We start from the raw sequence: 25,983 nt of genomic DNA, 5'->3' as shown, positions 1-25,983 counted from the left end.
TACTAAATAACGAAACAACGTTCTCTCTATCATATACATCCGAAGTCAACATCGACGTTTTTGTGTTTTTTTTTATGCTCATTTACTTTGTTTATTATGAATTTGATGGATTTTTTCGTGCTATAACTTAACGACGGATTCAATAATATAGGTAATTAAATTTTATCTATTTTTTCATCAATATTTTGATTATATAGATCTTATAACCTTTTGCTTTCATTTGGTCGTTCTGATTTCTATTTTTTACAATATCAAGATCACCGATCGTTCGTTCAATGTTTTTTCCGAAATTCGTCAATTTTCTGTGTAGTATAATAGCGACTGTAATATTAAGATACTAACAAAATATTCAAGAGAGAAATTACTTAACTATTTTCGTTTTGTTATGTTATTATATTGTCACTTTTTGTAGCGACTAAAATAACAAGTTATTGCCATTAATAGTATTCTAATATTGTATTAGTTTTTCATCGTTATAGACGTGAAGATATGAAACATAGTTTAAAATAGTAATATTCAAATTAATTTGTAAGTATTTATAAAAATATGTACCTATATCTTAACAATTATAAGTTCTAGAATATCATACATTATATGGTATAAAAATCGTATTATTTATAACAAATTTTATAGAATATAAAAATCATATCATTTAAAATCTTTATATTTTAGTTTTTAACATATAAATAAATTCTTATGAAAATTAATCTTTATAACAGTATTCTTTATAAAGGGAAGGTGACTTGTTTACAAAATGTAAAAACTTTTTTTAATGTTTAAATAAAACATAAAAGTAATATAATTTTCTTTAATAATATAATGTAATTTAATGTACGATTAGATATTTATATTAGTAAATTAAGAAGTTTGAACAAATATTTTATATATAAGAATATGGATTATATGCATAATGTAAATTTTTTGAAGTAATGCTTAGATAGCATCTTCATGAAAAATAAATTCTTCACTTGCCAATAGGTTCATTCTCATTTCCCGTCTTCAATTTTGATATGACCATTGCCATGGTGCTGTGATAAACAGGTAAAAATTAAATAAGTACAATTGAAATTAAAAATTAAAACAAAGTGTTTGATAATAACTAATAACCTGTTACTTCTATGTTACAAATTTTTTGTCTTTACCTGGTCATTACAGGTTACTACTAGGAGTTATTGTCATGGACTATCTTCGATTCTATGAAATTAAACAAGTTACAAGTGATGCAATAGAAAACAAGTGATTGTGGTAATTGACATAAAAGAGTGTTGGTGTGACCTAGCAGGTATTTTGTAGTGGAGTCACCAGGCTATGGCTAACCTGAACTTTGAGCAACCACCACGCAGTATTGCGAACGCAAGCCTTATATCGCGCACAGGTGGTGGGGGGGGCTTAAATTCATCGACCCTTACGGGTCATGTCACACCTACCTCGAGCATGTTCTCAGGCTCATCTGCAAGCACTTCCAGTTCGGTTAACTCTGCGGTAGTAGTTACTAACGTTTATCCTGGAGCATCAGGAGCAGGCGGTGGACAAAGTAGTCATCAGTCTCAACAGCAACAGCTCTCTCCTATGGGCACCAGAGGACTGTTTGGACAGAGAGCTTTTACAGATAGACGTACAATGCCTGCTCTTGGGTTAGTTTCGCCATTCCATGTGTAGAACATAGGAATGTTGTCTGAATTTGTTATGGTTTTAATGTTAAAGTATTATCCATTATGATATTATATATTTTGTTGTATATCTATTATATGGTAATTCTATTTATAAAACAAATGAAAATATTAATATAAATTTATAGAACATCAAATCCAATGGCTAGCATGGGCACATTTGGAATACCTCAAAGTCGAAATTACGGATCTCAAATCAATAATTTTCACTCTGTTTTTGGCAGTGGAGGAGGTGGAGATACAAGTACTCCTCCATTGTTGGATCTATCTGAGTTTCCTTCATTAACAAACAGAGGACAGGGTGATTCTATGCCGCAACCTAGTCCTATGCCAGGCAAACAACCTTATGGTTTGAACACATAATAATTTAAATTTTAATATATAAGTAAATATAATTTTTATATAAATATTTATAACAATTGTAGTTGGGATGGTAAAACAACCAACATCTGAATCAAGTGAGTTTACAATGAGTTCTGAGGATTTTCCGGCATTGCCTGGAACACAAAATAGAGAAGGGCCATCGCCAGGTGGAAGTGTTTCTGGAGATAAAAACATACCTGTTGGACTTGGTCCTGAAATTGGACAAGATATATTGCAGGCAAATAGAGCACCAGGATCTGAGAAATCTCAATTAACTAAAAGAACTGTACAAATATTTCCTGATGGTATAATAGTTATTATTATAGCTTATGTTTTTCTTTAATTTACATTTAATTTATTTATTTAATTACATTCCTTTTTTTTAGGCAAGGTGCTTAATTTACCAACTACTATGATACAGGACCAGTTTGGAGTAATTGGGTTATTGACATTTATTAGGGCAGCTGATACAGATCCGAATCTAGTATCTTTGGCATTAGGCTACGATTTAACTTCATTAGGATTAGATCTTGCTTCAGGAGATAGTATTCATCAAAATTTTGCCGGACCTTGGACAGAAATACCATGCCGACCTCAGGATATCGATTTTCACGTACCGCCAGAATACCTTATTAATACAACCATCAGGTATTTTATTTTATTAATGTCGATTTTTTATAAGTACGAATCATTATAGTAATTAAACTTGTACACTTTATTTTAGGGATAAGCTAGCACCAATTAAGCTAAATCGATACAAAGATGATCTACTATTTTATATGTTTTATACAAATATTGGGGATATGATGCAAGTAGCAGCAGCAGCGGAGTTGTAAATACGTTTTTATATTAAAATTTTCGAATATTTTTTCTACTAGACTTTTAATAATATGTATGACTTTATTTGGAACATGAAGGTACACTAGAGAGTGGCGATATCATATGGAAGAAAAGGTTTGGATAACGCAAGCACCAGGATTGGGACTTGTAGAAAAAACATCAACATATGAACGCGGTACTTATTATTATTTTGATGCGCAAAGTTGGAGAAAAGTAGCAAAAGAATTTCATTTGGAATATACAAAACTAGAAAGTAGACCTATTCTTCCCTCAAACTTTTACCTAAACCAGCCTTGACTACAGGTATCTACAAAGATACAATTCGTTTTCTTTTTTCAAATTACTTTCTAATTTGGATTTAAAAAAGATTGTAAGTATTTTTATTGAGAATTTGTATTTATTGCAGATCTGCTTGCAGACCATTGTACTGTCTTTAAGCTGGACAGGAAACAGCTATTGTATAAATGAACAAATTTAATAATCTTTAATAAAAACATAAAATTTGAAGAGTACAGAAATGAAGTTCTTTAATTACTGACTCAGTTAGAAATGGAAGTGAGTCTAATCTATTTGATATTGACATGATATTAATGATTTTGATACGTAAACTTATATGTTTTAAATGTTTAGGTGCTTATGTATAGAATGATATACTTTTTGATGATATTATAGTAATGATTAGGATTTTGGCAATGTATATAATAAAAGTAACAAACAGTTGTATTATTGAACAAAATTTTGACACTTAGGCAGCTCAAAATGCAATATGTCCACAAATTCTGTACCTATGTAATCATTTATTTTGTACCTATGTAATTGTTTAGAAATGTAAATGAAATGTTTTTTAAAAAGCGAATTTAGATTTTATAAAATGTCAGCAAATTAATATACTTTATTATTTATCAAAATTCATGAAATATATTACTATGTAATGTAAATTTTTTAATGTAAAAAATGCCTTTGGACGTAAAATATTTAATTAAAAATAGTAAATAGTATGATATAAAAATGCCGTTGTTTAAAATTACAATTTATAAAATTTTTGGATCACTTAAATTGCTTTTAACAGAGTTTAGTTTTAATAAACTATAAATTATATAATACGCTTAATCTTGTATATATGAGTCAAAGATTTGAAAATGTAAAATAAAATTTATATTTAAAAAATACAAAACATAAACGTAAATATTAATAATATTAATTTTAATTTAATAATTTTTAAGTTAAATGTATTTCATTTCTAAATTTTCTGGTAATAGTGTGTGATTTAAAACGTGGTTAAGTTGGATAACAAATTAAGTACTTTTAAAAGAAGTTTTCATGCTATTTGATTAATTATTGCTATCCTTTTAAGTTCTTCCGATTTTAATATTTCAATAATGTTCTTTGTCAAATCTTAGCTTTAATAAATAAATAACACATCATAAATCTATAAAAATTTATTATGTATGACTCAATTCCATTTCTAGCTTATAATTGTACCATTATTTAAAATATATTTTCCTTTTATTCCGTTATTTATTACATAGACTTCTATTTATATATTTTTCACATTAAAAATATTCTTAGAAAAAGATTGAATAACTTCCTGCTTATAATCGTAAAATTTGTTTTATAATTTTTCGAACTGGTTAGCAAGATTAATTACATCTTCAGATGTGTTTATAAAATAATTTTCAATGTAATTTTGGCTGTTTTTTTCACATTCATCTAGGTAATATCTGTTGAAATGAATACTTAATTAAATATACAACACAGTAAATATATTAAATTAAATAAAGATATGGATTAAATTACCTATAGTTTACCATAATTCCACAGCTATTTCCAACACCACGTGGTGAAGGATCAGCCAGCCAATTTATTCTCCACATAACAGCTCCATTACGAAGATGAAAGTTTGCTGTAATATAAAAAATGTTAGCTGTTTAGATTAATTTTTCCATGATATGTATAAAATTCGATTCATAACAATCAACCCACCAACATTATTTAAAGCATAATTTCGTCTCTTTTCCTTATATAAATACCATGCACATGCCCTAAGTAATGGCTTCCGCAAAATTTCGCATATTGCAATATCACGAGTCCATAATGAATTATTAAAAATTTTTTTTAAACCCAAAACGATATTTTCATTATTTTCATTGTGTAAAACCTTTTGTACAGATTCATATTCTTCATTTGTAAACACATTATGTATATCTAAAAAGTATTTTATACCAAAGTATAATATTCTGGTGCTCAATCTTATATGGTTATATTAACATTAATAAATGTTATGACCATTTGAAATAAATTGCAATTACCTTGTTTTGTTTTTTCTAAAAACCAAGTCCTAAAATTAGGTATTGGTGATAAAGTAGATAATTCGGTTATCATAGGAAATTCTGATAACACTTGTTTTGCTACTTCTTTTATCAAATAATTACCAAGTTCAATACCCTGAAAAGAATTGCCTTTTGATTTGTATGTTACATAAACTTGCATTTTTAGATATTTATATACGTACTTGTAATCCTTTCTGTGTGGAAGTTATTGAATAAAATATTGCAGTCTTTATTTTGCATTTATCTTCTTCTAAAAATGTTACTTCTGTTTTTGGATTATCAAGAATTCTGACCTTCGCTTCTTCAATACCTCTTAAACTATCTATATGTTAGTAATGTATTTTACTTTGTGTGTTTTTACTTAATGTATATTATTCATTATATTGTATTTAATTTTATGTGTAAAAGATATTTATTAAGATATACCTGGTATAATATCACATAATGCTGTATGCAATACAACAAGAGGTTCTCGTGGCATTGAAGGATGAGTAAAAATATAACATCTTCTATATGGTCCAACTCTTTGTTTCAAATCTAGCCAATTTCTTATGGGATGTATTGCTTCATAATCTGAAATCTTACAATTTTCAAATAATAAAGAATATAAAATATGTTATACTGTTTATTTGCCATTTGTATACCTTTTGTAGAATGTCACATGAAGTTTGCCATGTTACTCTTTCTAAATGCAGAAATCCTACTGAAAACCAGAGTAGTAATAAATCACGTAAGGTAATATTCAATTGCTGGATTGCAATACTTTCCTCTGTGTCTTTAGCTTTTAATATTAATTCCTAACAAATATATTTGTATAAAAATAAGTGATGTGCTCTACTTATAATTTTGTAAGTAAGATATTTTATTATATTTTTAGTGTAAAATTTACTGACTGCAGATTGTAAATCAATAATTAAATTTTAAGAAAATAACTATTTTTTGAAATATTTAGAACATTAAATATGAATTTTATATAGCATGAAGTAATTTTATCATTAAAATTGAAGTTATGTTATTTATATCATTTTAAATTGCTTACTAATATATCTGTCCTTAAATCAACAAGAAATTTTACACCATTTTGAAGTCTTCCAATTGTAATAAACAACCATTGGTAATCTGGTGTTAAAGCATTTTTTAAATTTCGTTCATAAGAAACTATACGTCTCTCATTGTTTGGCTGAAATAAAAGAAAAACAGAACAAAATAATTGCAAGTATTTTTTACTTATATTAATGCGATTTAAAAGTTTTTTTTGGATTTTTAAGCTTTAATATCACAAAATTAAATATTTTATTTAACAAAAAATTAATAACATACAAACCTCTGTAGACACAAATTTTTCTGCTATATTGAATATAACAGGATGTTGAATAGCATATTTAAATGCTAAGATGCGCAAAATTTTTTCCTTGTCATTTTTGCTACTTTCTTGGTATGTACTACATAAAATACGAGCTTTGTTCTAAAATAAAATGTTAATTCTATTATATTATGCAATGATTTTATGTATGTTGCATAGAAATATTGTTAATTGAAACTTATAAATTAATATTTCTATTATTTGCAATTTATGTTAAATATTATATAAGTAACGATTTTGAGAAGTATGTTTTGGTTATGTAATTCAAAATAATTTATTTATTATAAATAATTTAACAAAAAGGTTAAATAATATATTATATTGGAAAATGTAATTTCAAAGATAAAATTATTTTTATTATTGTATTTATATTGTAAAACTTTATAATAATACGACAATATAAGGTTATGTTATAACCTTACTCTATATATGATAGTACTATAAAATGAACGTAAGATAAAATAATTTTTATTTATTTTAATTCGATATATATCATTGTTTTAAAAGATAATATGTGTAATATGCAAAAATTTAGAGATGTAAACCATAATTTTTAAATGTAAAATAAAATATAAAATTTGAAGAATAAAATTTATATGTTTAACTTATTGGTTTATGTTAAATATGTTTGATGTTCATTTGTCAATTATTGTTAACCATTAAAGATTAAGTAACATTTACGAAATATTAAACAATAATTTATGTTACTAACCTCAACAATCCAATTACAAATATTGCTATTTTTAAATTTGAATACTCCTTTTAATTGATTTTCAAAAGAAATAGTTTCACTGGACGTAAAAGTATCACATAGATTCCGTATAAGAAAAGATCTGAAACTCTTTTGTGTTGCATTATCTTTTAAAATACATTTATTACTATAAATATGAACTAATGCTTTCACATGTGTACTTTTGAACATCATGTTTACTATTGACAACTATCATAAATCATATAAAAAAATACTTCAGTTACTTGAAATTACAAAACTAATATCAAAAGGTAACTGCTTCTCTTAACTTAGTTGAGTTTTTTATAATAGAGATATTTTTATCTGATATGACATCCATACTTTGATATTAACATTTAGCTTAAAGGATAACAGTTAGATAGCATTAAAATATTGAGTACTTTTTATACATAACATACATTAAATAAAAAATTTAGCCTATCAGAAAGCTAAATGGTAATTATGCAATAAACTAAGAAAGGATTTAAATAAATTTTTGCGATATATGAATAAAATCCTCGATCTGTTTGTCACTTTTATATTGATAAAGATGCACTCCTTTAATAACATTGATTATTTAATATATTGGAAAATTTAAATAAAAGTTGTATAAAAAGAATGTCAGACTTTAATAACATATACAGTGTAACAAACAGAGCAAAATATGAAAGTTCTTTTGATAATAGTTTTTAATCTTTTCTCTATTGCTACTTTTCGTGATAGATACAACCGAGGGAAGGATTTCCTCTCTAACGTAACGTATTGTCAAAAAAGGTGTACAATGTGAAACAGTTGGCAATCATTAGTACTAAAATGGTGCTATAGTCGGAGACATTATGATACGTATTTAATTGCAGATCGATCAAAAACAAATTTTACTAAGCGTACATACTTTCGAAAATAAATGTGACCCTTTATCAACGTACAGAATGCAGATAGTGCATTTTTCTTGGGGTCTCATTTGGTATATTTTATCTACTTCTCAAGGTAATTTGACTATCTGTATTCTGTTTCATGTGACAGTTATTCAGTTTTGTAATTACACCTATTGTTATTTTAATTTATGATAAGATTCAAACATTTTATTAGCTTTCTTTTGTGTTACAGTTAATGCTGATTATAACATTACATTAACACATGATGGCCCTGTAGTATTAGGTGGAACTATTACATTTAAAGCTGATATCTTTTATAATGGTATAAGACCATCAGAAACATTTAGATATAAATGGAGTGACAATGCATTAACTCCTCATATATATGAGGTTAGTTTCTTTTTATCCTATAGTTTATTCAAAATAGTTTATCAATACATTTCAAAATTAGATTATCAATTGAATTGTAAACTTTGCCCTGAAAAGAGAAGTTTTATAAAAGTATAATTCCTTATGACGCAATATTAAATAAATTTAATTGCTCAAAAACCTTTTGTTACAGTTTTAATAAAAAAAATCAGATTATTATATTATAATATTTTTCTTACATTTCAGTATTATCATTTATAAAACCTTAATGTATAAAACCTTAAATACTAATTTTGAATACATATATAACTTTGACCTTTCATAGACAGGGGCTATATCAAATACAACAACATATTGGAATTTAAATATTGCCCATGAAAATTATACAATTGGAAAATATGAAGTTGAAGTAGTGGTTTATAAATATGTCGTGTTTTGGTGGCAGGATGTTACCAGTGCCCGTACCGAGTTTTATGTGACTGGTAAGTTAAGAATTTTTAAAAAATTCTTCTAGACTTTTTGTCTATTATGTATATCATCAAATTAATGTTTTAATAGAATCTTTCAATGGAGACATCAAAGTTATACAGCCCAACAAAACATCAATGGATACATACGTCTCTTCAGCATCTGAAGCAAACATGACAATAAATATAAGAAAAGGAGATATGGATTATTTGATGAAAGCCACATCAGTATCAATTTATTGGTTTATAGATTGCAGATATTTTGGTCAAACGAATGACTTAAATTTCCTCTATAATTTTACAACTCCCGATACATCACATGTGTTAGAAGCTTTGGTCGTTGCATCATACGATTCACCAACAACAACTGTTCCACCTACTACAACTGTTCTACCAGTAATAACAACAATTATTCCTCCTAGTATAACTGTGCCAAATGTTACAATATCAAATACTACAACAGAAGATGTGGTAACTACTACCATATCTAATAAAAGCATAACTGCAAAACCAATATTAATATCTACAACAATACCTATACCTCTAAATAATTCAGAAAATGTCAGTATTTCCAATGTAAATATTTCTTTACCTTATATTTGTTCCAACTCTTCAATAATTCCACCAGATCCTAATAAAACATATGGGCACTTCACTAAAAAAATTGATGTTCGTGGTGAGTAATATATTGTATGAGATCATATAAAATAATGATTTATGTTCAGTATAAGTTATAATAATGTATATTTATCGAATTTCTAGCACCTATAATGAATATATCAGTAGAGGGTACAAATTGGATTCAACCATGGGATATGTTATCTCTTAATGTAACATGTAAAGGTTCAGGACCTTTTAATAAGTGCCTTTATTTTCATAGAGGGAAGTATAATGTTACGGGAAATGAAACATGCGATACAGAAGATAACCTTTATTCTTGTAATTTTTCCATCATACATTATTTCTTGGAACCTAGCATATATACAATATTAATTATATTAGATAATGATGTCAGTAAACAAATCTATCCCTTGACAATAAATATTTATAAAGGTATATGTTATAAATATTAATATCAATAATAATAATAATGATACAAATTTTGTCTTTCTACAAATATTAATTGCTTTGATTACATTTTTAAATGTGTTTTCTAGTGACAACAAAGCCACAATTATCAGTGATTGTGGTACCTGTTTCTTGTTCTCTTGCTGCTGCGGTGCTCATTATTTTTGGCATTGCATATTACATACAAAGTAAAGCAAGATTTACAGTGGAAGTTGCAGATTTTGACTTTGGTCAAAATAATCCAGAAATGGAGTATAAAACATTTACAGAACGTTTAAGAGATTCGATTAATAACGCCATAAGACCAGGAAGCAAACGGATAAGTGTATGCCAGCCCTATTATGGCAGCATGAATCGCTAACAAGTACAGATTGTACAGACTACATATTCTTTGACTGTCCATGACAGTCTTCACACATTGCAAAATAATATTAATATATTAGCGTCTAACACATAGTAGCGCCTCGATAGAATGACAATCATTCGTCAATTCTTATTACAGAATGATCATCCGAGTAATTGATATACGAGAAATGAAATTGATATTATTTCTTGAATCTTGAATCTTGATATTATTTCATTAGAATGTCATTGTCAGTGTATGGATTACGTTATTGTATCGATTATCATTCTATATTTTTATTATCTTCATTTTTAAGCACTAAACAATACGAGCTACTTCTGCATTGCCATTATTGCTTTTGTATTGCCATTACTGCTTCTGCATTGCCATTACCACTTCTAACATTTCCTTACTTTTCTTTCCTCCATTTAAATACATGCTTTTATATGCACTTTATTATATTTATGAATTATTTATTGTTGGATTTTTATATACAATGTGTCGAATTTTAATGGAAATAATTAAACATCACCTTTAATTTCCATTTCAATCAAACACGCTTTATGTTATTTTTGACATCATAAGGTAATGAACATTTTATAAATTTCAGGGTTACAAACCTCTTAGTAATTCTCAAACTATTCAGTGATGTTTAAAATGAAGAAAAAAGTATTGAAATTATCAAGTATTTGGATTAAAGACTAGGGGAGATTGAACAAGTGAAGAAGATGCTAAACCAAATGAATTACAAGAAGAGTTTCAAAATTAATATATCTTACGACATTTTTAAGTATCAAATAATTTAATCAGGAAGTTATTAATATTATATCATTAATAATGCGAATTTATTCATTCCAAGGAATTTATAAACAAAATTAAAATTGTATATAGAATAAATAAATATTGTATATATAGGCTGTGTACATAGTATGCAATGAGATATTGCTTTTGATGTTTTGCGGAAATGAAGTTATAATATTAATTTATAATATTTTTTCTAGAATTTTAACATTGTGAAATTTCATGAAACACATTTTTTCTACTTTTAATGTGTTTAACTTCGGGTTACTGGATTCATGTACTACTTAACTCATTCATCACAAGAAAAATATTGGTAAGCACGTAATTATATAAGCATGTAGATTACCAATTACAAAAGCGTGATAAACAAAAAGATGTAATACTTATTTCAATGATACATCTTGTAATGCGAATTTTTCGTATATATATGTGCTTCTACACATATACATGCAATTTGCATATACGTATATAGTATTAAATTTAATTACCCAGATATATGAAAGTATTTCAGTAAGTTATTCAGCTAAAACTACTTATAAAAAAAAATTGTTAAGTTAGATTGCGATTTCAATGATTTAGTTATAAAGTAACCTACTAAATAGTATTTAATAAATAAAAATGTTCTTGTAAAGAATTGGTGCTACTGTTATTTTCCATCATTTATTTATGCTTCTGTAATTTCAATAACGTTTAAACGAGGAAGGAAGTTAAAAAATAACGCGGGTAACAGGTGGCACCATCTGTACACGATTATTGCGATCAAAAAATCTGCGTGTTCGTGAGTTCGTGAGAGTTCATTGGTAACATCGTTAGGGATTTAAGATGGCGGCTGATGAAGTAAACTTACGAAATTGTGCTCTGTTAAAAGTCGTTTGTGCTTTTGTCGTTTATTGAATATTGTCAGTTGATAGTTTCAATTCATCTTTATGTAATATCGATTTAAGATCTTCAACGAACGAAACGTGTCTCTCGAAAAAGTAAGATATAAACTTTTCCCGAGTCACGGGCTTACAATGTCAGTAATTGCCTCAAAGCCATGCCACGAGAAAGAGAATTTGAAATCGACGGAGGAGGACGATTGGAAAATGCAGCTTGCATTTTGCAAACCACGACATACAGCGACAATTGAAGGCGTAAATTGCATTACACAGACATGGAGGATGAAAGAACGGGTTTGTTACTTTTTTTCTTTGCTTCTTTGGTTGATATACCCTGAAAAATTATGTACTTAATTCTATGATAGAGTTTTATAAATTTCTATTTTCTAGATGAAAACTGTGAGCGTGGCTCTAGTTTTATGTTTAAACGTTGGTGTTGATCCACCGGATATTGTCAAGACGCAACCGTGCGCACGTCTCGAGTGTTGGATCGGTATTTATTTTAGTTTATTTACATCCCCACAATTCCCCGCTGCCATTGCCATTATGTAATGCATTTTGAGGTTATGCATGTGGATGACAGCAGTCTGTAAATGAATGCGATTTTAGTAAATAAGCTGTAGATGGCGTTATATTTATTATAAATTTGAATATTTTATCTGTAGTATGAGAATGTTTTTTTGCTTTCTTTCCTTTGTTTTTCTTTTACTGGTTATTTCAAATGTGCATAATTTCTTTTTTGTGATTGCATTATTTTATAGTTTTGTATAATTGTATAATTATAAGCAAAAATTGCACTGGTTTTAATTATTCCATTCAAATGATCTAATTGTGACTTGAAATTTAATTGTTATTGATTACAATTAGAACAATTATAATTTTTAAAATTTTATAGATCCTTTGTCAGTGAGTCCACAGAAAGCTTTAGAAACTATAGGTTCTAATTTACAAAAACAGTATGAACGATGGCAACCAAGAGCTCGTTACAAACAAAGTTTAGACCCCACTGTTGAAGAAGTTAAAAAATTATGTACTTCTTTGAGACGAAATGCAAAGGAGGAAAGAGTTCTTTTTCATTATAATGGTCATGGTGTTCCTAAACCTACTAGTAATGGTGAAATTTGGGTATTTAATAGAGTTAGTAAACTCAAGCATTTTAATTAGTATAAATAATAATTTGATAAATATTTTTAATATCACATTATTATTGCAGACATATACACAATACATTCCTTTGTCTGTATATGATTTACAGACATGGATGGGTGCACCTAGCATCTATGTATATGACTGCTCTAATGCAGGTATCATTGTAGAGTCTTTTCAACAATTTGCAGAGCAACACGAGAAAGAATATGAGGTATAAATATTAAGAGAGTTTTAAGTAAAAGTAATTGTCATATGTAACCATATTGAAAATGTTACCTTATAGATGGAAAAACAGGCAGTTCAACAGAATCGTGCAACTGGAGTTGCAAGTGCCACTGCACCATCCTATAAAAATTGTATCCAATTGGCAGCATGCGCTGCTAATCAAATCTTACCTATGAATCCAGACTTACCTGCAGACATATTTACATCATGTCTTACAACTCCAATAAAAATAGCATTGCGATGGTAAGATAGAAATATAATTTGTTGAAGATATACCAAATTTTGTATAGTACCAGAGTTAAACTTCTATTTCTTTTGTAGGTTTGTCATGCAAAATACATCAAAGTTGGTACCAAAAATATCACTAGATTTAATTGACAAGTAAGAATTATATATAGTAGGGACAAGTTTATAGTACTTATGTATATAGTATTTTCTTGAACGAAATAAAATGTTGAAATTATGATAAATACATTTCAGAATTCCAGGACAATTGACTGATAGAAGAACAATGTTAGGGGAACTTAATTGGATTTTTACAGCAATTACTGACACTATTGCATGGAACACATTGCCAAGAGGTAAATTTGTATACTATAATTGTTGTTAGAATATATAAATGACACATACTAAATATATTCGATTTATAGATTTATTTCAGAGATTATTCAGACAAGATTTATTAGTAGCTAGTTTATTTAGAAATTTCTTACTTGCTGAAAGAATACTTCGCTCATATGATTGCACTCCAGTTTCTTGCCCAAAATTACCACCTACTTATCAGGTAAATAGAAAAATATTTTAACCTTAATATTTTTCTAAAAAATAGGTATTTTTTTTATTTATTATTATTCTTTCATTAATATATTTATCTCTTATTAATTTAGCACCCTATGTGGCAGGCATGGGATTTGGCACTTGATCTCTGCTTAGCACAATTGCCATCTATTCTTGAAAATGAAGATCAATTTATACATTCACCTTTTTTTGAAGAACAATTGACAGCCTTTCAAGTATGGCTTACACTAGGTTCTAAGAATCGCAATCCTCCAGAGCAACTGCCAATAGTACTACAAGTGTTATTAAGTCAAGTTCATAGACTAAGAGCGTTAGAGTTATTAGGGCGTTTTCTTGATCTTGGTCCATGGGCAGTGAACTTGGCTCTTAGTGTAGGCATTTTTCCATATGTTTTAAAATTACTTCAAAGTAATGCCAGAGAACTACGTCCACTACTTGTTTTCATTTGGGCAAAGATTCTTGCAGTTGATAGTGTAAGTGTTAAGAATTTCAATATCTTAAACCTTTCATTAATTATTTATTATATTTTAGACTTGTCAAGCAGATCTCGTACGAGATGGAGGGCATAAATATTTTTTATCTGTTCTTCAGGATACTTCTATACCGGTATTATATTGTTATACATAATTCTATCGAAAAATTTTTTCATGCAACTTTTTTATACAAGTCTATTCTGTTTTAGAGTGAACATAGGACGTTAGCAGCATTTGTTTTGGCTAGCATTGTAAATGACTATCGACCGGGTCAAGTAGCTGCAAATCACGGCAGCCTCGTCTCAATTTGTCTGGAACAACTTGGAGATTCAAATGCTTTATTACGACAATGGCTATGTTTGTGTCTCGCGAGACTTTGGCATAATTATGACAAAGCAAGATGGTGCGGAGTCAGAGACATTGCCCACGAAAAACTGTTTATATTATTACAGGACCCAGTTCCTGAGGTATAAAATCATTTCATGATGAGGTCAAATTCATTTATTTAATGTATTAATATTTATGCATGGTGATAGTAATATATTTAAAATAGAAATAAAATTATATAGGTTCGAGCGGCGAGTGTTTATGCTTTGGGAACATTCATAAATAGTGTAACAACACGAAGTGAACATGCGAATAATATTGATCAAATTATAGCTATGACGCTTATTAATACTGTGTCTCATGACATGTGTCCCTTAGTTAGAAAAGTATGTAAGTTTGTCGTATAACAATACATATTCTAATTATATATGTAATATTCTTAATATAAAAAAAATTATGAATTATTTTACAGGAATTAGTAGTAGCACTTCAGTGGATGGTATTACATTTTGAAAATTCGTTTGTAACATTAGCATTGGCTGAAGAAAATAGTCGAAAAGATCTCGTAGTGGAGACGTTATCGCCATTTAGTGGAATGAGACGTATTAGTTCTAGAGATAGGTTGAAAATGCTTTCTCCGAACAACACGTACAGTGTGGATAGTACAGATGGATTTGGTCAGGATCGTATTAAAAGAGTGTCGTCGTCGTCGTCTATTAGTAGCTTAGGTAAGTGATAAAATGTGTTGCTTTTAGCTAGAGTTACTAGCTTTATTGGCGGATTTTCGATAACAGTTCCTTGTATTGTTTCATTCATGTACCAGGAAATAATTGGGAGTTCGTGAGGAAACCTTGCGAGTCACTTGGTAATAATGATTGGAAATTCCATTGCATGTTCGTACATAGTTCATCCTTCATTTTTAGATCTCGTAATTTTTAATTTATAGCCAATGCTATATCACTATTTTGTTATTTACAAGCACATTATCGTAAGGAACAGATATTTTTCTATATTAAAAATAAAATACAATAAACTGTGTTTTTTATTACTTGTAGGGCACAGTTCTCTTGGAAATTTGCCAAGTCTTTCCTATGGTAGTGTATATATGAAATTGTGGCATGGATTATGCAGTCTTGACAATGATCCTCATCCTGTGGTTGCTACTATGTCTCAGAAGGTCACAAATCATATTCGAAATCAGGTAAACATGATGATTTAATAATGATTACATTGATTTATATCAAAATTTAATGAAATAGTACAATATTTCTTAACTGTAGGTCAAAGAATCCTCTGCACCTAAGGAAGTAATTGAAACAAAAATATCTTCGTCACTGTCTCTTCCGCCTTCTCCATCAAATCGTACTACATATTTAAGGTTAGTTAATATTTAATATATTTTTATATATGATTTTTATACTGTTATGTTTAACTTATTATAAAATAAAGTAATAGCAAAGGAGAATCACCACCTACAGTAAACTCTGGAACAGATTTATTACGTTCGTCGAGAATACCATTGCATGGCAATCGTTCAAGAAAACCAATTCCCAATACAGTAAGAATTACTTGATGTCGTTTATGAGTAATGCTATGTTTTACTTATATTTATAGCGGTATTTTATTGCAGATTTCAGAAGAAGCAGATGAAGTTGCTGGAATTAAAACACCATTAACTACTTCACAATTTGTTGAGTGGAGTTGTGCTCAATTTGCTCAGCCTGTTAGTTTAGAAATTGAAACTGAATCAATGAATGACATGGAAAGTAGAGCACATTATGAAAGAGAATGGCGGTAAGAATTCTTAATGTAATTACTTACTATTGTATCATTGCAAAGGGAAAAACTAACTTGGAGTTTTCAATATTCAGATACTTAAGAAATAAGAAACAAAGATGTGATGCAAGAGAAGAACAATTACGTGCAGTACAAAGTAGGGTAGAATCACAAGTATTTCACACAAGGTGTTCACATTCTCCAGAAGTTTTAACATTTCATCCTTTTGAACCTCATTTGGCTGTAGCATTGAAAGATTACTTCGGGTATTTGTTTTAATAGTCTAATTTTATTACTATCATATGAGACATGATATTATTTAATAAATTATTTATTTACAGGGTATGGGATTGTCAAACCGGTACAAAGTTAACTTATTGTGCAAGTCATGGAAATAAAATGTCTCGTATTACAGCGCTGGAGTTTATTAATGCTCACGATATAACGTTATTAATGGCTGGATCTGACGATGGTTCGGTTAGAGTGTGGAAAAATTATAGTAGTATGTTAAATCGCGATCCAGTTTTACTTACTGCTTGGCAAGCAATGGCTGATATACAACCTGCAACAAAAGCAACTACCGGTATGTATATTCTAGAATATCAATGTATTTATTGCAACTATGTACATTAATTAAAATTGTTTGTAGCAACAGCTGGATTAGTTACTAAGTGGGAGCAAAGATCCCTTACATTGGCTGTAACAGGTGATGTTCGTATTGTCAGACTTTGGGATGCAGAGACTGAATTAAAGAAACAAGATATACCAACAGGTGCTGATTGTTGTGCTACATGCGTTGACGTCGATGGTATAGGTTAGTTTCTTACATACTTTATATTAATTTAATTGCAGAATTAGATATACATGTAAAAAGTGTAAAATGTGATAGAAGTAAACATTATTTTATTTAATTACACATAGGTGCCATGATGGCAGTAGGTTGTGGAGATGGTTCAGTTCGTTTATTTGATAGAAGATTGCCCCCTTTAGAATCAAGAGTTATGATTTGGAGAGAGCATACAGCATGGGTGCTAGGCACATCTTTGAGAAAATGTGAAAGATCTGCGCCGCAACTGTTCACTGGATCATCTTCAGGAGATATTAGAATATTTGATCTTAGAAAAAATTCTTCTGTGAGCACTGTACAGATAACACAAGGTATTACAGCATTGGCAGCACATGAAATGGCTGATATTTTTGCATGGTAAGTTTAAGATATTATTGACCGGAATCATAGTAAAATTATACAGATTATTTCAGATCTGTTTATGCATATTCTTTTCAGTGGATCAACAAATCACTGTATAAGTGTATATAACACTATGGGTCAACACCTAAACACAATAAAATTTCATGAAGGATTTATGGCCACTCGTATTAGTCCAGTAAGTTGTCTAAGTTTTCATCCCTATCGTGTGATTCTAGCAGCTGGTTGCGTAGACAATACTATCACAGCATATGCGTCTGAATCACGCAGATGACTAATAGAGATGGAATTGTTGTAAAATTATTTTTACAAATGTAAATCAATGGTACTTGATACTCTTAACACTAATAGTCAGTGAAAACAAATGTTAGGGGCGTAATATTGGACTTTATTAGGAAAATTAGAAGATGCATTCTTATTTTTCACTTATTTACGATTTTCTACTGCGTTTTTTTCGTATCTACAAACGCCTTTCTTTGGAATTAATTTATGTGGAGAAACTAACAATAATTCTTGTGATTACAAAACCTGTGAAGCAACTAAAGTCTTTAGGGACGACCAAAGAGAAGATAATACAAGCTACATGTGCAAGGGCAATGTAATATTTTGAAACGCAGTTGAAAAAAATTTGATGTTCTTACGAATAATGATGCATAATATATGCGTATGTGATGCAACGAAGAAGATTTGAATGTATGTATGAATGTGTTTAATATTTAATAAAGCTTGTAACATTCGCAAGGAAATAACCTTGATTATTGTGCCATGCAAAATTAGCTCCAATTAGATTTATGAATAACGTTTCATATAAATTTAGGTAATAGAAGATTCAATTGTTTTTCACAATTTCTTAATAATTCCTTCCTTTAATTCTCTTTTTATCTCTTAATATTTTTACAAAATTTTAGTCTTGGAGCTAGAATTTATTTAAATAATTTAACTACATTTAGTTTATGACTAGTATCAATAATAATAAAGATCAATAATAAAGAATGAATATAGTAAAGATTAAAAGGACCGAAATAAATTACTTAAAATGGCAACTATATGAAACAGTGTTTCTGTATTAATGAAAAATTTTTTGTAAATTTGCTTTATGTATATGTTTTTATTTATAACTCTCATTATGAAACTTTTCGTTGCAATTTTAAAGAAAAAGAATTGTTTTTGTAAATATTATGTATCATATATTTATCAACAACAATATTATTTGTTAAATGGTATTAATGTTGCGTTTAAGTAATAATGGTTTATAAGCGTCTCTTTGTAACTTGTGAAAATACCTCTCATCATGTTAAAAACTTAAAAAGTTTGTAAGGAAATGCCTTCTCAGTGACAAATGATTTAAATAATTAAGCAAATATATATAATTTGTATTTGACTAATTAAGCCACTATACTATTTGGAAAGTATTTTATGAATATTTATACGTTGTATGTGTGTGTATTTTATATTGCTATTGTAACCCTTCATTGCTACCGTTATTGTTTATGGATATTGTAATCGTTTTGAAAGAAACGTCACATCGGTATGTATCAAGAAGAAGCAATCAGATTTCATATGCATTAGTAATATGAGTATAATCTAAATTACATAAATGATAAGGAAGAGCAAGAAAAAATCAGGTAATAAATTCGCGAATAAAAATGTACATAAGTATAGAATATCAAGTGTAATGTTTCAAAAACCGCAATGTTAAAAATATAGATTTATTTCCTCGTATTATATATACAATAGTTTTGTTAGTAACATTTAGCATTCAGAAACGCGATAAGAGATGTGGATTGCTATCCTTTAAATATATGTATAAAATAAGGATCTCTGATGTAGTTGCATATATAAGATGTTTAAAAAATTGAGTGCATTCATACTCACGTATAAATGTAAAAGAGTAAATTTTTACTTAATAACGTAGTATATAACAAATAATGTTTATTTGTGGCATAGAACCCTTTGTGCGTGTATATAAAAATTTATATATAGATTAAAAACACGCTTTGTGTTTGGAGAAAGACATATTTATTTAAATGGAAAAGATAACATATTTTAATCGTGAAATTGATGTAGCATTACAATTTATTAATTTGTGACATGTGTTTCTGCCAATACATTGGTTATTTTGATTGTAAACTTCCGGGACACATTATATAACATGTACATGGTTTGATGGGAATTTTAATGGAGACATCTAAATGGTACTTATTCGTTAAATTCAGCATTAATTGTTATATAAACGCCTAGAATTATTTCTGTATATATTATTATATATACGATGCACCGTCATATTGCTATCGTTAACGATAACTATCGGAAACGTGAAACATTAGGAAAATAATTCACGACGGGGCGAATATGATGTATTATTTTGCGCTGTAGCCGTTATTATACATATATGATCGCCTTGTAACAAATATAATATAATTATGTTATTTCAGTGTAAGATTAATTTGCACAATTGTTTATTTACTAACGCAAATGTAAATGGTAATGGCGGAAGGTACGTAACAGATAATATCTTAAAAATTTTTATTACTAATTATGAATAATAATTATATTATTAATCATATTATTATTATATTTTAGAGAATTATCAAAGTATTTAAATTAATCGTGTGATTTATTTTTGAATAGATATGTTACAGTAATAAGTGATAACTGTCATAACATAAATAAAATGTAACTATTATTATAGAATAAACGATGAATTAACATGATTATATATATAGCAATACGTATCGACTAATATGGTACAAATTGGTTGATTAGTCTTGTAACTGTCATTGACTGGTTTATGTCGGAAGGAGAAACCTACATATATACATTGTAAATATGTATATATGAACTTAGTTACTTACTAATATTCAGATCATCGACATTCTTAGATTTGCAGTGTCACTTTGCAAATGTAAGTGTAAATCAGAGTGAAGGAATGGGTCATCAAAGTGTAACTAACGGTTTGTATATTTTAACTGGTTCTGTTAACAATAGAATCTCACCATATCACAATCTCGTTGATTATAGTCGCAACAAATTATTGCTTGAATATAGTATTTAAATGTCAACCAATGAAACAGGTGTTATAATGTTATTTCTAGGATAGCTTAGAGATAGATCTATTACTGAATTGCTGTAAATCATTACGATTCGTCAATTCCGTTCGAGAGTACTAAATTTCAAATTTTTTATTTCCGTAGTTATTAAAAACGTGCCTTGAAATAGGAATACGATTATACAACATTTGTTTATTTTTATAATACAATTTTTATTATAATCATTACATATATATAATAGATGTAAAAAACAAATTCTGTATTTTTGGTTTTATGGTTTATAGCTTTAATGCAAGTTCAAATATTTTCCCGCCTCTTAGCATGTATACAGCGCCGACGTTTAGTTTTTAAAATAACTTTTAGTTTAGCATTCTGATTAGAAAATAGTCGTAGATACAACGTGTAAGATGTTGATGAAGTACATATTTAATATTGCATTTCATTTGCGTTTTAGCTTAATAGCAACGTTGCTAAAGTTGCTGGAACGAATTCTGTGCTTACAATTAGTGTAGAAAATGATACAATTCTATCAAAAGAGATTTTAACTTTAAATGTAACTATGTTCCAACTATAAGAATGACTAAGAAGCTTAGAACGAAAAACAATAAGGAATACAGAATAAAAATGAACAAAAAAATAGAAAGAGGAAGTCACTGACATCAAGAGAAGGTATTTCAATGATTAAAATATTTCTAATGTAAATATAGAAGAAAACATTTTAAAAGTATTTTTCTATATAAAAGATATATTTTAAATAATATGAAATTAAAACTACATACTGAATTCTTTTCCATAGCTAATATACATATTTAAATACAGCTTTTGATCAGTATCTTTATTAAATTCATTAAATTTGAATTTTTAAATAAAATTAAATCCATGTCTGGTGATTTGAATGAAGGCTACTGTAAATGTATAGCTTGTCGCGAAACAAACGCCTGGAAGATGTGCATCTAGGTATCTACGGTTTGTTTTATGACGGAGCGGAAGAAGAAGAAAGGTATTAAGGCAGGCGCTTCCTTTAAACAATATTTACTCTTACTTCCACATTTTTCTTTAATCTTATCTTCTTTCATTTTACAGAATGTCCCGACTATTTCAACGACCTGTTATACGTATTAGCAACCAGTGTTACTAGATAAAAATAGGTTCGGGTAATGGCCTCATTTCATGATATTCGGGAACAAGGATAAAGTAGTTTTCCCCGTGTACTTTCCTGTTATCCTAGAAGTTTAAACGCATTATTAATATTGTAAGTATATATTTTTTTGTTAAAATTACTATTGTAGAATATAGTGTTTTAAATTGTTATTGAGTTATAAATGAAACCATATACAATATATATTGCATAATAACCTGAACAACTATGTAAACTAACGAGGATTATGTTTAGTAAATTCGGTTAAATTTTAAGATTAAGTAGAAATTTTTAAGGGAATTCACAATTATGCTCTATTTTGATAAGAAGGTACCATAATTTACGATTTATTTCCTTGTAAATGGTCTGTTGATGGCCAATTTCAAATTTTGTAAAAATGAGTTAACATAGTAAATATAAAATTATTAAAAAGCTGAAGATGAATAATCTTTTTGCCATTATAGCAATTATTTTTTAATGTAATGAAATAAAAATTTATATATTTCTGATATTGAAAATTAAAAAGGATTTTTATATCTTCAGAATTAATAGAATAAAATAAAGAAAGATTTTTTTTTAATATTTTATTCGGCTGTGGATTCCTTTAACTCGTTACAACGTACTTTCCCTTTTTCTATTTCTATACATTTGACGAAAGCTTTAATTTCGAAAGCTGCTAATGAGATTTATGATTTAGAAATTTCAATTCGATGGCAATCCATCTTTGGAAATTCTTTGTATTCCATTCGGATATTATTTGTCTTCCATTTTCCATATCCTCGCAGATCCTCCCAGATTTTTGTGTAAATTGCCTGTCAGTATTATCAAATAATGCCAGGAGCGTTATGGATCGATAACTTTGACATCATTCTTACTCGTACTACTTATTTCATTTTCCTAGAAAATTATTCTGTTAAGATATCCTATATATATCTTCTTCACAAACGTGAAATTTCAATTAAAATTACTATATCTTTTTAAAACAATTTTATTTTTAATTTTCTCAAATTAATCATTTAGTTTAATTTAGAACTAAAATACAATAAACTAAAATGTTTGTTAATATTAAGTTTTTACTGACTACTTACATGAACTCTGAAACGAAAAAATATTGAAAGATCTATTACATTATATTTACTATTATAAACATTTAGCAATATTGAATTGTATTTAGTGGCAACAAAAAGTATTTGTTCAACACTGTATTTATTATAACATTTACATATTAATTAAGTCCAAGCACATTAAGTTTTATATCATTTGGTAGTATTTTAATATAACTGCAAAAACTTGGTACTATGAAAATAAAATGTGAAAATAAAACCTGATCAACATTTTTTGTGACCACTATATATACAATTTCTTCCATTTACCATACATCTAAATCCATTCTCTAGAAATTCTTTCAACGTCATCTCCATAAACATTGTATACACTTCTATTGACTATTGTCGTACCAATAAAAAAAAGTGTACATATAATTACTTATGTATGACGTTTGATTACTTATGATGGAATCGTAAGAGGCAACGATTATCCGCTAAGACGAAATAACATAATTGTAAAGGTGAACGTTCATTCATGTTTCATGGAGGAGACTTGTGTTTTATGTTTGTTTCATGTTACAATGAGCACCCATTATTAAACTACGGACTGTGATTCAGGCCGGGGTAGGCACGTGCGATGTATGCGCGGACGAGACAGCGGTGCGAGGCGCAAAGCGCAGCCGCAGTCGTCGCTCGGATCTCGATCGGGCCGGTTGCGTACTGTGTTTATAGGTAGATTCGCGAGCTACCAACAAGCGTCGTTTAGTCCATTCCGAGCCGTGCAATCGAGATGGTCTTTTTCCTAGTTTTTCTATATGACCACGCGTAAGCATTGCTCTTCTGCGTGTGTTTGTTTTGCTCCTAACATTTATCTATCTCGCGACCGTGTAACGACATTTAAGTAACGATCGTTCGTTCGTTCTTCCTTTTAAGACTTTAAGAAAGTGAGACAGAGAGACAACGAGATAAAAAGAGTACTATAATTCAAATCATCATGGATCGATCGTCGAAAATGATTCTACGAAAGATCATTATAGATTTCGTGTGTTTGCTTATTGGTAAGTGGATCAACATATTCATGCGTACGTATAGATGCGCGAACGAATAGTCCGAATATTTCCGTGATTCGTAGCACGAGTGGTAAACGACTGGCTTGGAGAGATTCCTTTGTATCCGCGCCAGAAGAGTACGATGAACGATGATTACGTTATATCGGGCGGCTGTCAGATTGACAGTCGAGGCGCCGCATGCGGCCCGTTTGATCTCTCAGCGAACTAACCTTTAAATTGGCAGGTGCTTACTTCGTACGGAATTAAGAATCTATTGCAATGTAGGGTAAAGTAGGGTTATTTCAGTGAGAAAGATACTTGAGTCAAGCTAAGTAATTTAACTTGTAATTCGTGAAATTTGGTTATGAATAGTTTTTGACTGATCTATGTTTGAAAACAGACTGTTCAATTTGCTATTAGTGGCGTAATAGACAATCAAATATGTAGATCGTATACATCGTATACATTGAGAGAGCTCGACGGCCATGGTTCTCTACGAGGACATAATTTTTACTCGTCAAAAGGAATGAAGTTTGTCCAACTAAGATCGTTAGTTGTGATTATAATTCAGCAACGTGTATTACTTTATTTCTAGAAATTAGTTTCCTATTTATTTTATTATTTCTTATATAATACCTCCTGACTTAGATAACTTCACCATTATTCGAATTATATTCATGTTTTCCATATTCTTTCACTCTGAATCTAGAGTATGTAGACGATATTTTCTCATTCTTTCGTAATATACAACAAGCCTGACTACTATATACAAAGACTATATACTAAATAACTCGTATACGAAATCGTACGTCGTACGTTACTATAAACCTATAAACAATGTATTGTCATTACTAGACTACTGATGTTTATAAAAATCCATATTTTTATAAATATAATTAAGAAACTAGAACTTAGGTAAAAAATTGTTTTATCTGTTAGATGTTGTAAAGATTTCTATATAGATTACTATACGGTGCACATTCTTCAATTGTATTCACAAAAATATGAATTTGCAGAACTATCTATAATCTAGTCATTACCCTATTAAACTTTCATCTAGTACCATTAGTACGATTATAATGTCGTGAACAAATATATACTATTATAAATATACGAGTCGCTTTCTAGCTCAGAATATACGTTGTGTGTGTCTGAAGGTTATTGTTTAGGTAGGCGAGCTTCCAATGCTATATGGTACATACCAATCGAGATTCGAGTATTCTAATGCACGAACGACGAATCGATCGTCTGCTACATTCTCCTAACGTAATTTAGGCGAACCTAAACAAACGTACAACGTGCGTTCGATGCTGCGGTATCGATAATGCTTTTTCAAGCGTTCGAACGTTTTCCGGTTTGCACTTCTTTTTCCTTTGATCCCTTAGGTATGTTTTCATTGCGTTATCTGCGTGCGTACGTGTCTTCCAAACAAATTCTTTAGTTTGTTGCTGATTTCTTTAGTTCGTTGATTTTGGAATGTTGAATTGTGGAAAGGTTATGAAAAATTGTTTAGATTATCTTGGTAAACACAAGAGAATAGTAACACCCTTTAGCTCGATCGATTTAATCTGAGAAGTGGTGACACGGTTTCGTTTAACGGGTTATCTGGTACACTGCAGTTATTCGATATTCTTTCTATTTCATAAAA

At 29.0% G+C, this 25,983-nt stretch overlaps 6 protein-coding genes across 17 annotated transcripts in view; 5 read left to right on the top strand and 1 right to left on the bottom strand.

Moving 5' to 3' along the window:
• The first annotated feature begins 11 nt into the window (after positions 1-11).
• On the top strand, positions 12-3,768 carry Rga (CCR4-NOT transcription complex subunit regena). 3 transcript variants are annotated; one of them, XM_069132873.1, is made up of 9 exons: positions 12-151; positions 979-1,041; positions 1,156-1,634; positions 1,799-2,019; positions 2,096-2,338; positions 2,420-2,681; positions 2,758-2,865; positions 2,951-3,176; positions 3,280-3,768. In XM_069132873.1, the coding sequence occupies exons 3-8, from the start codon at positions 1,309-1,311 to the stop codon at positions 3,168-3,170; spliced, it is 1,380 nt and encodes a 459-aa protein (XP_068988974.1). In that variant the 5' UTR covers positions 12-151; positions 979-1,041; positions 1,156-1,308; the 3' UTR covers positions 3,171-3,176; positions 3,280-3,768. The 3 variants fall into 3 exon arrangements, with proteins under 3 accessions (XP_068988974.1, XP_068988976.1, XP_068988975.1); XM_069132874.1 differs by lacking the exon at positions 12-151 and adding an exon at positions 480-528; XM_069132875.1 differs by lacking the exon at positions 979-1,041 and having other exon boundaries at positions 13-151.
• Positions 3,769-4,371: 603 nt separating this feature from the next.
• On the bottom strand, positions 4,372-7,558 carry LOC138190226 (malonyl-CoA decarboxylase, mitochondrial). Of its 2 annotated transcripts, XM_069132871.1 has the most exons (10): positions 7,279-7,558; positions 6,528-6,668; positions 6,243-6,383; positions 5,848-6,000; positions 5,630-5,783; positions 5,386-5,525; positions 5,183-5,318; positions 4,857-5,078; positions 4,671-4,776; positions 4,372-4,594 (listed from the first exon to the last, which is right to left on the bottom strand). In XM_069132871.1, the coding sequence occupies exons 1-10, from the start codon at positions 7,489-7,491 to the stop codon at positions 4,486-4,488; spliced, it is 1,515 nt and encodes a 504-aa protein (XP_068988972.1). In that variant the 5' UTR covers positions 7,492-7,558; the 3' UTR covers positions 4,372-4,485. The 2 variants fall into 2 exon arrangements, with proteins under 2 accessions (XP_068988972.1, XP_068988973.1); XM_069132872.1 differs by lacking the exon at positions 5,848-6,000.
• Positions 6,623-11,358, top strand: LOC138190225 (uncharacterized). 2 transcript variants are annotated; one of them, XM_069132870.1, is made up of 8 exons: positions 6,623-6,638; positions 8,020-8,283; positions 8,404-8,561; positions 8,866-9,022; positions 9,099-9,683; positions 9,770-10,060; positions 10,165-10,439; positions 11,029-11,358. In XM_069132870.1, the coding sequence occupies exons 2-7, from the start codon at positions 8,226-8,228 to the stop codon at positions 10,434-10,436; spliced, it is 1,521 nt and encodes a 506-aa protein (XP_068988971.1). In that variant the 5' UTR covers positions 6,623-6,638; positions 8,020-8,225; the 3' UTR covers positions 10,437-10,439; positions 11,029-11,358. The 2 variants fall into 2 exon arrangements, with proteins under 2 accessions (XP_068988971.1, XP_068988970.1); XM_069132869.1 differs by having other exon boundaries at positions 10,165-10,400; positions 11,029-11,357.
• Positions 11,359-11,391: 33 nt separating this feature from the next.
• raptor (regulatory associated protein of MTOR complex 1) lies at positions 11,392-20,498 on the top strand. Its single transcript, XM_069132865.1, has 24 exons — positions 11,392-11,532; positions 12,164-12,391; positions 12,488-12,590; positions 12,993-13,234; positions 13,311-13,457; positions 13,530-13,714; positions 13,793-13,852; positions 13,952-14,052; positions 14,122-14,255; positions 14,359-14,742; positions 14,801-14,875; positions 14,952-15,209; positions 15,312-15,455; positions 15,542-15,797; positions 15,893-15,934; positions 16,125-16,270; positions 16,350-16,447; positions 16,519-16,627; positions 16,700-16,863; positions 16,941-17,111; positions 17,187-17,428; positions 17,495-17,659; positions 17,767-18,049; positions 18,131-20,498. The coding sequence occupies exons 1-24, from the start codon at positions 11,467-11,469 to the stop codon at positions 18,324-18,326; spliced, it is 3,999 nt and encodes a 1,332-aa protein (XP_068988966.1). The 5' UTR covers positions 11,392-11,466; the 3' UTR covers positions 18,327-20,498.
• A 945-nt stretch (positions 20,499-21,443) lies between these two features.
• Pmm2 (phosphomannomutase) overlaps positions 21,444-25,983 on the top strand; it is a 70,700-nt gene continuing 66,160 nt past the window's right edge. The window contains exon 1 of the mRNA XM_069132895.1: positions 21,444-21,457. The gene's annotated coding sequence lies outside the window, so the exon portion shown is untranslated. The remainder of the gene's footprint in view (positions 21,458-25,983) is intronic.
• Positions 23,962-25,983, top strand: part of wun (wunen) — a 63,655-nt gene continuing 61,633 nt past the window's right edge. For all 8 annotated transcript variants that reach the window (XR_011176238.1, XR_011176235.1, XR_011176237.1 and 5 more), the window contains exon 1: positions 23,962-24,344. Coding sequence is in view for 4 of the 8 variants with exons in the window: in XM_069132884.1 (XP_068988985.1) it covers positions 24,281-24,344 (64 nt within the window). In the remaining 4 variants the exon portion in view is untranslated. The remainder of the gene's footprint in view (positions 24,345-25,983) is intronic.

This window comes from Bombus flavifrons, chromosome 3 (genome assembly GCF_040668555.2).
Source record: "Bombus flavifrons isolate JBK064 chromosome 3, iyBomFlav1_principal, whole genome shotgun sequence".
NCBI lineage: Eukaryota > Metazoa > Arthropoda > Insecta > Hymenoptera > Apidae > Bombus > Bombus flavifrons.
This window is presented reverse-complemented; position numbering and strand designations above follow the sequence as displayed.

What these genes read in the sequence shown, in the direction of transcription:
- Rga (XM_069132873.1), top strand. Translation starts at nt 1,309, where the DNA reads ATGGCTAACCTGAACTTTGAGCAACCACCACGCAGTATTGCGAACGCA. An exon ending in CGTACAATGCCTGCTCTTGG is followed by an intron (nt 1,635 to 1,798) that starts GTTAGTTTCGCC and finishes ATAAATTTATAG; the next exon opens with AACATCAAATCCAATGGCTA. An exon ending in GTAGCAGCAGCAGCGGAGTT is followed by an intron (nt 2,866 to 2,950) that starts GTAAATACGTTT and finishes TGGAACATGAAG; the next exon opens with GTACACTAGAGAGTGGCGAT.
- LOC138190226 (XM_069132871.1), bottom strand. Translation starts at nt 7,491, where the DNA reads ATGATGTTCAAAAGTACACATGTGAAAGCATTAGTTCATATTTATAGT. An exon ending in ATTTAAGGACAGATATATTA is followed by an intron (nt 6,001 to 6,242) that starts GTAAGCAATTTA and finishes TATATTTGTTAG; the next exon opens with GAATTAATATTAAAAGCTAA. An exon ending in TTTAGAAAAAACAAAACAAG is followed by an intron (nt 5,079 to 5,182) that starts GTAATTGCAATT and finishes AATACTTTTTAG; the next exon opens with ATATACATAATGTGTTTACA.
- LOC138190225 (XM_069132869.1), top strand. Translation starts at nt 8,226, where the DNA reads ATGCAGATAGTGCATTTTTCTTGGGGTCTCATTTGGTATATTTTATCT. An exon ending in TAACTCCTCATATATATGAG is followed by an intron (nt 8,562 to 8,865) that starts GTTAGTTTCTTT and finishes GACCTTTCATAG; the next exon opens with ACAGGGGCTATATCAAATAC. An exon ending in CAGGAAGCAAACGGATAAGT is followed by an intron (nt 10,401 to 11,028) that starts GTATGCCAGCCC and finishes TATAAATTTCAG; the next exon opens with GGTTACAAACCTCTTAGTAA.
- raptor (XM_069132865.1), top strand. Translation starts at nt 11,467, where the DNA reads ATGTGTTTAACTTCGGGTTACTGGATTCATGTACTACTTAACTCATTC. An exon ending in AGATTCTTGCAGTTGATAGT is followed by an intron (nt 14,743 to 14,800) that starts GTAAGTGTTAAG and finishes ATTATATTTTAG; the next exon opens with ACTTGTCAAGCAGATCTCGT. An exon ending in CATTATGAAAGAGAATGGCG is followed by an intron (nt 16,864 to 16,940) that starts GTAAGAATTCTT and finishes TTCAATATTCAG; the next exon opens with ATACTTAAGAAATAAGAAAC.